Here is an 11,590-nt window from a genome sequence, read left to right on the forward strand (position 1 = left end):
ACACACACACACTTGTGAATGAAACACTAGGAAAACAAAGCAAACATGGAGGCCGTAAAAGTGAAACTCCTGTATGGATTGCTGTCCATTCAAATAGTTTAACTCACGTATGGTGCACTCTTTTCCCTCTTGACGCCATCCAGTGCAGCAGACCAGGGTGGAGGGATCCCTGAATATAAAATAATTAAATCAGCCTGACAAATCTTTAACTTAGCAAATAAAAAAACTGCAGGAAAAATGTAACAACAAACGCTAGCAACAGTCTCACAAAATAATTAAAAAGAAATGAAGACATAAAATGGCCTTTATTCAGATGAAGGAGCTCTGCAGGAGAGTCCTAAACTCCTAGAGAAGGTGGAGCTCCTTGAGAAATACCTTGGAACTACAAGTAGTTACAGGAAGACTACTAATGTTGTGTTGTTTTTTAAAGAATGTTATAATCCAAACAGGTGTAGATGAAGGTAAAGTAAAAGTGTACCTGATATTGTGGCAGACGTTCCTCCCATCAGGATCCAGTGTTTGTGAGGACAGCGAGAAGCAGAGCAGAGCACTCAGAGCTCTAAGGAGAAGCTTCATCGCCACACAAAATCCAGAAAAACCCGAGACCAAATATCTTTCGGCTTCACGTCTCTATGTCCAGTCTGTTCCTGACTTTCCTCTCAACTTGTTCTCCTTCTAGTCAGAGGGAGCACAATGAGAGGCAGTATCTTTCTTTTTGTCCACCCTCCACTCTTCCCTCCTTCTTTATCTGCTGTGCGCCGTCTTGTGGCTCCACAGCAGCCAGAGAGGTCGAAGCCCCCAGGTTTCCTCTTTCCATTTCCTGGGGAAGTCAGAGCCACTTCCTTCTATTCAGCCTGACACAGAGCTTTTTAAAGATGGTTGAACACTAATGCACAAAACTCGCCGCACACACTGGTGGGACTCGACCAAACGCAAACACACACCCCTGATGTTCACCTTTTCCCCAGAATCTATTGTCTTCCAGGACATGATGAAGAACCCCTTCGTCGTCCTTATACTGTAAGTCTTGAAAGCCAGTACAAAGATCTTTTCGTTCAACAGCAGCTACATTTGGTGCACATTGCCTTCTTTTGAATCTAGTCTTTGTTTTCTTTAATTATGGGGAAAAAATGCAGCAAGATCCTTTCTATTTGACACAATTATATATTTAATGGATTTAATTGAATCTTGAAATCTCAGTTTCACATAAAATCCACATTTTTTTATTGATTTTAACACATTTCATCAAAAATATTCACTCACATGGCAATTGAAATCCTAAATCTTTATTGTCAGCAATAACATGCTTACAAAAATAAATTGCAAACCGTATTTTAGGAAAACATGATCGGATTGGAAGGTCATACATTGTCTCTCAACAAATACATTACTGGCCTGTCATTGTCTGAGTAGTGTTATGGCCAGACATTCAGAGGGGTCAGACAAAGTGAATGTGGGGACTTTCTGGTAACTCGTCAGCTGATGGTGGTGGGAACCACAAAAAAAAAATCACAAGGAAGCTCATTGCTTCCTTTCAAAGTAAAGTAACCAATATGCAGAGGCTGGTACACCAGCCAGTATACATTTGTTTACACACACATATACACATACACATGTATGGCACAGATATCAAACACACACCAGCCAAAGGCTTTGACTCTGTGCAATGACTAAAAATTAAGAAAATATATTTTTACAATACAAGCTGTAAGTGAAGGCTTAAGGGGTTAAAATGCAATAATATGACTACAATTTTCTTTTTTTCTGCCTTGAGAATAAAAGTGCCTCAATTAATTAAAATTACATAAGTAAACATGTGGCTTAAAAATTCCCCTACTGAGGTAAAAGTAACATGATAGATTTTTGGTAAAATCTTGATTGTTAGTTTTAAAATGAACCAATGCCCTGTCGTGGAACAGAGGTGAACTTATTATACTGCTTTCCATATTACTAGAAGGGAGAGTTTAATTTCAGAATATATACCTTTACAATATCTTTGGTTTTTGTTAAAAATGTTTGAGGTTCTATATATAATATCTAGGCGGGATAACCCAGTTCTGCACTTTCCTCACAATGACGGATAACAGGATTGTTATATTAAAACTTCAATCCTACAAAAGGAAGTATCTTTTTTGTGGTGAGATGAAACTATCCCTCTTAATACTGTAATACACTGTACCCTTTATACTGAATATACTTGTGAATCACTTCTGTGGAAGAATAAGGGGACTTAGGCCATGAATGAAATTTACAAAAAGGGAAGTTGTGATCGAAATAAAGCAAAAAAAGCTTTGTTTAAAAATGTTCACACGCTCTCTTTCCTCACACTTACATTATGATTTTGGAAGTGCTGCGTTCAAATGTCCTCGTAATATTTTTCCTGAGCCAAAACCCCTTCTTTCTGATACCAGCTGAGGAAGAACTTGTGAATTAGGGAAGAAGGGAGTCCCACACTGTGAACTCTGGGGTCAGTACCAGGCTCAGAGGGACGGTCGCTGCCCCGTCTCATCAGCGGCCTCTGAGTCTCCGATGATCTCCCAGCTGGAGGCGGAGTTGCTGATGTGGGTGGAGCTCCGGCCGCTGCCCGACCGCGTTAGGAAGCCAAAGCTGCATCAGACGGAGTAGAAAAGACAGGCATGAGGTCAGATCTGCAGTCAGGGATTACAGCTAAACATAGTCCCGGATTGATGAGGATGTAAGGACAGCTACAGTGTCATACAGTGTCAGCAGAAAGAGAGAGAGAGATTAAAATCAATGCTTTGATTTACAGACGATATCTGCTGTGTTGTGTTATTGCTCTTGCTTTGCATTTAATGAGAGTTATAGTGCAGAGTGCTTTAGTTGTTAGAATTGACTAGATCATTTTTCTACATAAATACTGTTCAACTGTTTCCGTTTGGAGACACTAGGTTAAAAAAAAAAAATTTTATGTTTCTTGTTTAATTTTAGATAGTCACCAGCAGAAATTACAATGCTTATTTATTTATATAATAAAGTCCAAAAGCCCCACAACACATCTTGATCCAACTGTATTTACAGTCCTGGCCAGAGAGGAGTCGTCAAACACATTCTTCACTTAATAAGTACTAATCCTGAGCTTTCCTGTCAAGAGAAATATTAGTCAATGTGAGTCTGATCTCTGTGTCGTACGTACACAATTACAAGAAAAACTAAAACAAATCTGTTGGCCTTTTTAATGACGCGCTTTTCTTTGGACAAATCATTGAAGAGAAGCACAATGTCACACATACAGTACATTAAAGATAACCAGAAAAATGTCCAGCATGCCAGACACTGGAATCATGAGAAAATACAGCCATCTCAGCAGCTACAAAGATTGTAGTAAAGGTAAAGAGGGAAACGCAAACAGCGTATGGCCTTTTGTTGACTTCAGTTTACTTCAGTCCATTTTTTTGTTGAATCAACACTGTAAAGCATTGCAAGCAATGTAAACAACTTATATTTTACCAACTCACCACTACCATAAAACCCAGGTCAGAGATCTAAACAAATGAGGAAATCATCTCTGGCTTTTTGCAGATCAGCATATGGTGCCAAGTCGGTGCAGTGTAGCAGTGTTTCTGGAGGTCTAAGTTGTACTCACAGGTTTTGAATGCGCGACTCAGCTGGTTTGGTAGTGCCGTCAACTTCAGTGCCATCCACCTCTGTCTGCCCAAACAGAGAACTCCTCTCCTCCTCATCACTTGGCAAGAAGACAAAAAACTGTAAATAACAGACCCATTAATTCTGGATATCACAATGTGTGTTGAGTGTGTTCAAGATAGACCTGCTGCTGCATTCGTTTGCTGGAATTCCGAGCATCTTTGCCTTGATAAGCTTTCTCTTCTTTTTGATGGCAGAGCGGACGGCTTCTAATAGGAAACCTGGACACCTCTCCTCATTCAGGATCTCCCTGCAGACACACAATCATGTTCGTGTACATCTAACATCGCAGGTAAACTATATCATCCACGTAGCCACAGTCACTGCAAGTGGATTTAAACTGACCTCAATTTGCTGAAATGCGCGACAGGACATGTTCAACTAAAGCTTACTCTCAGATGGATGGCAAAACAAGACACTCACACAGACAGTAGACCCACCTCTGATAGTAGCTCAGCTCCTCCTGCACCAGGAAGAGGTTGGTTTTGAGCTCGTTCCTCTCGAAAATGATGTCCCGCACCTCCTTCTTGGTGAAGCACGGCTGATCAGGGTCCTTCTGGTCAACGGTCCCCTTTTTCTTGGACTCACAAGCTGTTTGACTTGGACTGAACTGATGGGAGAACCGAGAGACATCAGGTCATACAGTCTACGAAAACACATCAAACTACAGTCGACGACAAAGTCTTGAGCTCGTGAGAAATCGGAGAGACATGCCAGTTTGTTTTGGTTGGAGTATGTTTGAAAGTGGCTGTCATTTGATCAGTAGTACAAGCTTTCCATTTACTTTAGTGCAGAACATTTTAAAATGATGGAAGCAGCAAAATAAGATAATTGTCCAGATAAATTTTGCAGCTCTGTGATTTTTTGTACCATTAATAAATGAAAAAGCATCTCTGACTTGAATAAGCAAAAACTTCACTACACATGAGAAGTTATGGAGTAAGAACACTGTCAAAAAGATGTTTGCATAACTTTATGTATCCATATTCGTATTTTAATATTCATATTCGTATTTTTATACATTTGTGCGTAAATTACATAGGCATGCCGAATTACGTTTTCATACATGTGTGTTTTTATGTGAGTGTGACTCTAGAAGCTATGACTGTAAACATTCACGAGTACAACTCTGATTTCTACAACTACGAATTCTTGAATGTGAACACGAATTCAAGTTTACGGGCATGAGTAAAAAAACAGTTGCAATGACGTCACTGCCGTCACAGGCCAGGGTAATCGAACCTCGATTACATTTAATGCGCATGCGTCACAGGTGAAAAATGGCTAACCGGCCGGAGGCCTCTAGCCCAGACTCAGCATCACAGGTAAAGTAAAAAAACTTGTTTATTCAACATTTTTCATACGATTTTACTACTTTGATAGCACTTTATAATGATATACATTTCTGCAACTCATAGACGTTATTGCTTTAGCTTGCAACCGAACGATATTTACTTGCTGTTAGCTCTAGCTAGCTAGTGCTATTTGTTAGTTACTCGTAACCGTAAACTTGAATTCGTGTTCACATTCAAGAATTCGTAGTTATTATAGTAATTCATAGTTGTAGAAATCAGAGTTGTACTCGTGAATATTTACAGTCATAGCTTCTAGAGTCACACTCAGATAAAAACACACATGTATGAAAACGTAATTTTGCATGCCTATGTAATTTACGCACAAATGTATAAAAATATGAATATGAATATTAAAATACGAATATGAATACATAAAGTTATGCATAAATCTTTTTGACAGTGTTCTTACTCCATAAGAAGTAGGCTAAACATTTTTTAGACATGAAATAAAGGAAATAAGTCAGTGAATGAAGTGAATGAAGTATATATTAAGTATATAAGGGTCATGCATACAGGTCCGTTGCGATTGGTTTTGTCCAGCTGTGTTTGGAGGTTTTCTATCTCTTTGCTTTTCTCCTTCAGGTCGGCCTCCATGTCGGCCTTCCTCTCCACGGTGCTCTTCAGCTGGGCCTGCAGCACGTTCTGCTTGTGTCGCAGCTCTGCATTCATCTTCATAAAGCGCTCCAACTGCTCCTGGAGCTGCAGTGCATGCACACACACATGCACACAGACAGACACACAGACAGACAAACTACAATTTATAATCATAAACCAGCAGCAAATAGTCCTACTAAAAAGGTTCAAAATCAAACAGACAGTTTCCATATTTACCACCATGTATAAATATAGTTCAACCAAAAACCAACAAGCCGGGGGTAAACCTAAAAGACAAACTATCTGCATCTGAGAGTGGGGTGAAATAACTCCATGCGATAGATATGGACCAAAGGTCTGGGGGAAGGAGAGGGCAAGGAATGAAACCACACAAGTGTAGCATTCATTTTAACGATGCGAAAACATCCTAGACATCCATTTGAGCAAACAGAGAAATAGCTCAGTTGACCATGAGCGTTTTTTTAAAACGCAAGTCAACTGACTTAGATCAAAAAACAAAGCATTAACACACACACACACACACACACACACACACACACACACACACACACACACACACAGTTATGGTTGCTATTTAAATCACGTGGTATACATGACTTATCACACATACAGACACACACAAACACTCATACAAGAACACACACACACACAATGGCTGTGTGGGGGTGGAAACTCTGCCCAGACTTATGTGTTAAATGCAGTTAAATTCTGAAACAGTAATTATGGGGATAATCTCTGCACTCTTCCCCCGACACACTTTCTGTCTTTCACCACGTTTATTGGTGTAATTTACATGATGTAACTTCTGATTTGATGCCGCATGTGATACATTTAATTATTCATGTACAAATATCATTAGTAATATAACAAACACTATTGTTTCTATTAGAAAGCCAACATGTCTTTAAGGAACCAACCTTTGAAATAAAAAAATAAAAAAATAAAAAATAATAAAATAGCGTTTGCGTGTCCAGGTGTCATGCATTCCAGCAAGGATGACAGTTTCTCTATACTTTTGTCTTCAGGCTAGAAAGCCAGTGACAGCCAGCTGCCAAATGTTTAATCAATGAAATGATAAAAATGTTTGAAAAATGACTTGGGAGCTTCTGTTGCATGAATGTATGCATACGCAGAAGAATGGTCATACACACACAATGGTCATACACTCCTTACCGCCTCTGCTTCTTTGGAAATGGTGGTTATCTCCTGGACTTTAGCCCTCAGCTCATCTCTCTGCTTGTCCACCACCTCCTTCAGCTTCAGCATCACCTCTCGCTCCTGCCGCTGGACACGGTCTGCACATATTCACAGAAACAGTAGCCCTGAACATTCATCCTGTTTGTGAAACCTTTTTAACACTGCTGACTATGACTTTTGTTATAATACATTTAGAGTAAGAATCATTAATCAATGACAAAATTCAAGTATAGAATAGGTTGTGTTATATTGTTAGATTATGTACTTAATAGATGGCTAATAGATGGCTACTAGAGCCACTTTACTGATCAGTAGGATTGAATAAGCTATCATGTCACAACCTAATCATGGGAAATGCATAGAGTAGAGTGATGAGTGCATACGGGTAGTTAAAAAAACAAAAATGCTGGATTTACGATATTCATCTCTAAAACTATGCCACCATCCCAGCATATAGAGGTAAACAGAATTATATTTAGCACAGCAGTGAAATAAAAAAGGTTCAACATCAACTTTTTCCAGTGCTAGTAAATTAGGATAATCAACAGAACGTTGATTATCCGTTTTCTAAGGAACCTTTTTTTCACTAAAAAGTAAACAGGTTGACAGAGAGGGTTGTGGATTATCTAGAGTAACATTAGTGACTGAGACATTTTGGAAAGACATGTACTGAATTTCTTTTCTGCATTCACTTCTATTGTATCGAAGAGAAGGGAGAAATCATTGAAGGAGATATCTCAAAACCTAGGAAAATAAAACCAAAGCTATGCAGATACAAGATGTTTGTGTTTTGTTTTATGATTTTGTTAAACTGACCTTTTAAAAAATAAGGTCTTTCTTTTAAACCATGCTGGGGATTTAGGAGGCACAGATTACAACTGTATACTTGGTCCCTTAAAATGTTATAATTCTTGTTATTAAACTGAAATAATCGACAGCACATTTGACGTCAGCTGAGTGACGTGTGGGAGCCTAACAGGCAGCAGCCGCATTTATCACATGAAACAGATTATTATCATATTCATCTGCCACATGGCCTTGTCAAATAAACTGGTAATAGGACATTTTGTTTTTCTTGTCCGTACAAGACAAAACAAGAGTCGGTGAGGGGACTCCACCCTCTACCTCACATTACTGAGAAGATGTAATGATATCTTTTCTGTTTCACTTTGCCAACTATTAAACCTAAATGGATGTAGTGTCAAATGTAAATTGTGTGTACCAACAAATAATTATTTAGCCAGTTAGCATTACATTTATTTTTCCTATTTTAGAAAATATTGACTTTTATTTATCAAGTGAAAATATGATGAAATGTTCTTTAAAACAGAAAAACATAATAAACCTACTCTGCACATATATATATGTATATAATGTTAATTTCTTTGTTTTTATTAGTGTAATGTCATCATTTTACAGGGTAAACACAGCCCTCTTCTGAGTCATCACCTACCTGAGATAACTTCTGCTGCTTCACCCCCCCAACATAACTGCACTATTAACATCGCATCGACCAGTCTGACAGCTTTCAGCCTCAGCACATAGCCTACGACCGTTAACCCGCTGCTTTCAATATGCAGTCATTGATGGGGAAGCATTTTCATGAAAAGAACTACATTTGCATTCTTGGACTGGTGTATTCAAATCCGATTCTCAAGCAATGAGGTACAAAGCATGCTAGATTGTTTTTGTGATATGCACACACTTTCATGTGTATCATAACCTTGCTTTTGGAATGAAGTAATTTGGAGCCGATTTTCGAAGTCATCTAACAAACTATAAATTTTACTTTTCAGATCTTTGGACCTACCTTCTTGTGCATGGCTGCCCTTCAGCCTGCTCTGCAGCTCCTCCTGGTCCTCCTGGAGCTGCTGTACGTGAGACTGCAGCTCCTCACACCGCCTCCTCCACTGCTGCTCCTTCTGCTGCAGCTCCTGCTTGAGAGGGTGGAAGACTGACTGTAAAAGAGCAAGATCTGATATAATTGCCCTTTGCCCTGTGCAAAATAGTTTGTGTCCAAGCAGGTGCGTCATTTTGTTAAGTCAATCATTACAAATGTCTTGTTAAACAGCACAGAACAAATAATTTGTTAAGACTTTATTAGTATGAGCAAAGTATTTAAAGTATTCTTTCCAAAATCATTTGAAAGACTGGTTGTCACACGGTTTGACTACAACAAAGTTACTTGGCTTGTTATTAAACCATAACACTTGTGATACAATCTTTCCTTTGGCTGTACGGTAACAATCATTTTAATGTCCCATATGTACCAGTTTGAATTTCCCACTATATATCACTGTAAAACTAGAAAATTCCTTTCCTGCGGAAAATTCGTGTGAATACTTAACAGCTAAATTGCTAAAGCTAAATTGGATTAATATCTTAAATCTGTAAGAAGTTGAAGTAATGATAATAGTTTGAAAAGTGGGAATTGTTTTAATTGGTATGAATTTCAGTTACCAGTTGAATAACACCACTAATGTAAAAAAAATATGTGAAATAATTTTTTTTGAAAAGCTAATGCTAAAGCTAAACTGGATTGCTGGTTAAAATGTGTAAGAAGAAGCTGAAGTTGTGAGAAAAGTGATAATTGTTTTAATTGATAGATTTAGGAGTTGAATGATAGCCATCTTGTATGAAAGTTGTAGGTGTTGTAGCAAGCGAACAACATGCTGTCTGTAGCTGCAATTTGACTGTCTGGCTGCATGCTGCGTCATGCTTACTAAAAAGCCATGTTTGTAAAAACAGAGGAGATTACTTTGATCTCTGATGTGAGCGTGAGAGCAACTCATAGAGAAGGGATTATGATTTTTGTTTAAGGCTCTGTGCTCATGCAATACACACCCATAAACTTCCCAAAGGAACACTATACTAGGGCTTCTAAAGGACTCACTTTTAAGAGGGGTCTGATTGTTACTAGTCTCTTTACGAAGTTGTGCAGTTTGATTACCCTGTTTCTGTACTCATGTCTTAAGAATACTCTTTTCATGTTAGCCTTTTGTTTTTATGAAATATTTTTCATTTCCAATCAGGGGCCCTCGAGCAAACTTGAGCTGCTGAGGCCCTTTTAATCCCTAATATCATAATTCAGAGTGGATATTCCTATTTAAAGTTTATATTAACTGAATATCCACAAACTATACTACCCAGTGGTCCACTTTGTCGTGTTGGGGGTCTAATGTAGGCCTACAACATGCTAAAATAAGTACTATTACACATATAATCTACTACATCATCATTGATATTTGTTGTACATTTACATTAATTAAAATATCAGTAGTTTGCATTAACTTTGATAAATAACACCAAGTAGCCTATAACATGGTCATCTGAAATTGCCAGACCCTCCTTCACAGTGCTGTGGAGGAAGGTCCGGCTATGCAGATGACCATGGACCTTCTAGCTTGTCCACACAGCATTCTGGGATGGGAGGAAAAACACGGTGCCCCCGCAAAATAGCCTCATGAAGGAAGTGGAACGTCGTGGATATAGAAAAGCAAAAAAAAAAAGTAAACATTGTTAAGTTAATTGTTAACGTTTAATTACACCACGGCATTTAGCCTGTCATACCGCGGTCGCCTTGACGGCACAAGGCGATTGAGCGACAGGGCTGGTATTCCAAGTTAGTTAACGTTGTGAATATAGCTACAGTCTGTTCAAGCCCTCTGTAACTTTAATGTTGACGCTAGCTACATTTTGGAGGCGTCGGCCATGTAACGTTTGTACAGTAGCAGTGGCTCCTCTGGCCTGCCCGTCAACTATTCAATGTTTGACCCGAGAGAACACAACCGTAACGTTAAAGTAAAGCAATGTTACAAAGTTGTAACGTTATAATAACACGTACACAGTGGTTGAAAAATACTGGTTTATAACGTTAGCTAGGCTGTTTACGACATACTGGGAGGATTAAAAGCGCCCACGTCTCACCCGTATTTCATTTTTATCGTTGCCCTCGTCGCTTTCTTTCCCCACGCGTTTCTTCTGCTGTTGGAGCTGTATCGTCTCGAAGGTCTTAAGCAGTTCCTCTTCCTTCAGTTTGTGAGCATGGTTTCTCGACGCGAAGCTCTCCAGCAGCTCCAACACTTTCACTATTTTTGGCACCAGACCCACGACGCTGTCTTTGCCACAGCCATCGATAAGTTTCTCCACCTCGGTGCCGATCAGTTTGGCTATTTCGTACACATCATCCACAGTTAGCGCCGAGAAGGTCCTGTGAAAACAGCCCTCTGTGTTTCTGGTCTCCGAGTGCGCTTCAGGTGCCTCCATGTCTGACTCCGAACAGTTCACTTCACATGCTCTATATCTGCTATCGAAACTGACAGTGGCTCGTCAGCGCGACATGACAGCCAGCCGCAAAATAAAAGTAATTTGAAATGTGAAAGCGACGAACAAGCTCAGTTGTGAAGTTTAAAGTGCGCACATTGTTAATGTTGAGCCCACGCTACTGACACGCCTGAACTTAACTTGCTCCTCTTCCAACAACACGTCATGCATTTTCAATGTTTGAATAGTGTCAATAACAGTCTACCAAAACAAAGACAAGAACATAGAGTACTCCGCAGTGAACTGTAGTGCAAGGCTCACCAGTGCAGGACAGTACTCCTGCAGGCTAATCGCTGCAAGAACCTCCTATTTTTTTTCGACCAATGTACTTTGAGTACACATAACTACACGCAGAGACTAGCCTGCCAGGTCGAGCGTACTGATGCATGCACTAGAGCGTGAACATTAAATTTCCTCTGTAGATCTGCAGTCAGAAA

The 11,590-nt window shown here is 39.3% G+C and overlaps 2 protein-coding genes across 3 annotated transcripts in view; both read right to left on the reverse strand.

The window, feature by feature from the left end:
- Positions 1 to 835, reverse strand: part of scarf1 (scavenger receptor class F, member 1) — a 9,331-nt gene extending 8,496 nt beyond the window's left edge. Inside the window, exons 1-2 of the mRNA XM_032512299.1 lie at positions 479 to 835; positions 108 to 169 (exon numbers count right to left, since the gene is read on the reverse strand). Of these exons, the coding sequence (XP_032368190.1) occupies positions 108 to 169; positions 479 to 576 (160 nt within the window). The 5' untranslated portion in view covers positions 577 to 835. The remainder of the gene's footprint in view (positions 1 to 107; positions 170 to 478) is intronic.
- A 372-nt stretch (positions 836 to 1,207) lies between these two features.
- Positions 1,208 to 11,422, reverse strand: rilp (Rab interacting lysosomal protein). 2 transcript variants are annotated; one of them, XM_032512309.1, is made up of 8 exons: positions 10,758 to 11,422; positions 8,641 to 8,767; positions 6,807 to 6,928; positions 5,532 to 5,717; positions 4,104 to 4,273; positions 3,788 to 3,913; positions 3,605 to 3,703; positions 1,208 to 2,607 (listed from the first exon to the last, which is right to left on the reverse strand). In XM_032512309.1, the coding sequence occupies exons 1-8, from the start codon at positions 11,094 to 11,096 to the stop codon at positions 2,481 to 2,483; spliced, it is 1,296 nt and encodes a 431-aa protein (XP_032368200.1). In that variant the 5' UTR covers positions 11,097 to 11,422; the 3' UTR covers positions 1,208 to 2,480. The 2 variants fall into 2 exon arrangements, with proteins under 2 accessions (XP_032368200.1, XP_032368201.1); XM_032512310.1 differs by having other exon boundaries at positions 8,641 to 8,764; positions 10,758 to 11,420.
- Between the last annotated feature and the right edge of the window lie 168 nt (positions 11,423 to 11,590).

Source organism: Etheostoma spectabile, chromosome 3, assembly GCF_008692095.1.
Source record: "Etheostoma spectabile isolate EspeVRDwgs_2016 chromosome 3, UIUC_Espe_1.0, whole genome shotgun sequence".
In the NCBI taxonomy this organism is placed as follows: Eukaryota; Metazoa; Chordata; class Actinopteri; order Perciformes; family Percidae; genus Etheostoma; species Etheostoma spectabile.

Bases quoted from the DNA above. Each gene is read 5' to 3' on its own strand.
- rilp (XM_032512309.1), bottom strand. From the start codon at position 11,096: ATGGAGGCACCTGAAGCGCACTCGGAGACCAGAAACACAGAGGGCTGT. The intron at 6,929-8,640 runs GTAGGTCCAAAG...GAATATGTGCAG, and splicing joins GGGCAGCCATGCACAAGAAG to ACCGTGTCCAGCGGCAGGAG. The intron at 4,274-5,531 runs GTATGCATGACC...TTCTCCCATCAG, and splicing joins AAACCAATCGCAACGGACCT to TTCAGTCCAAGTCAAACAGC.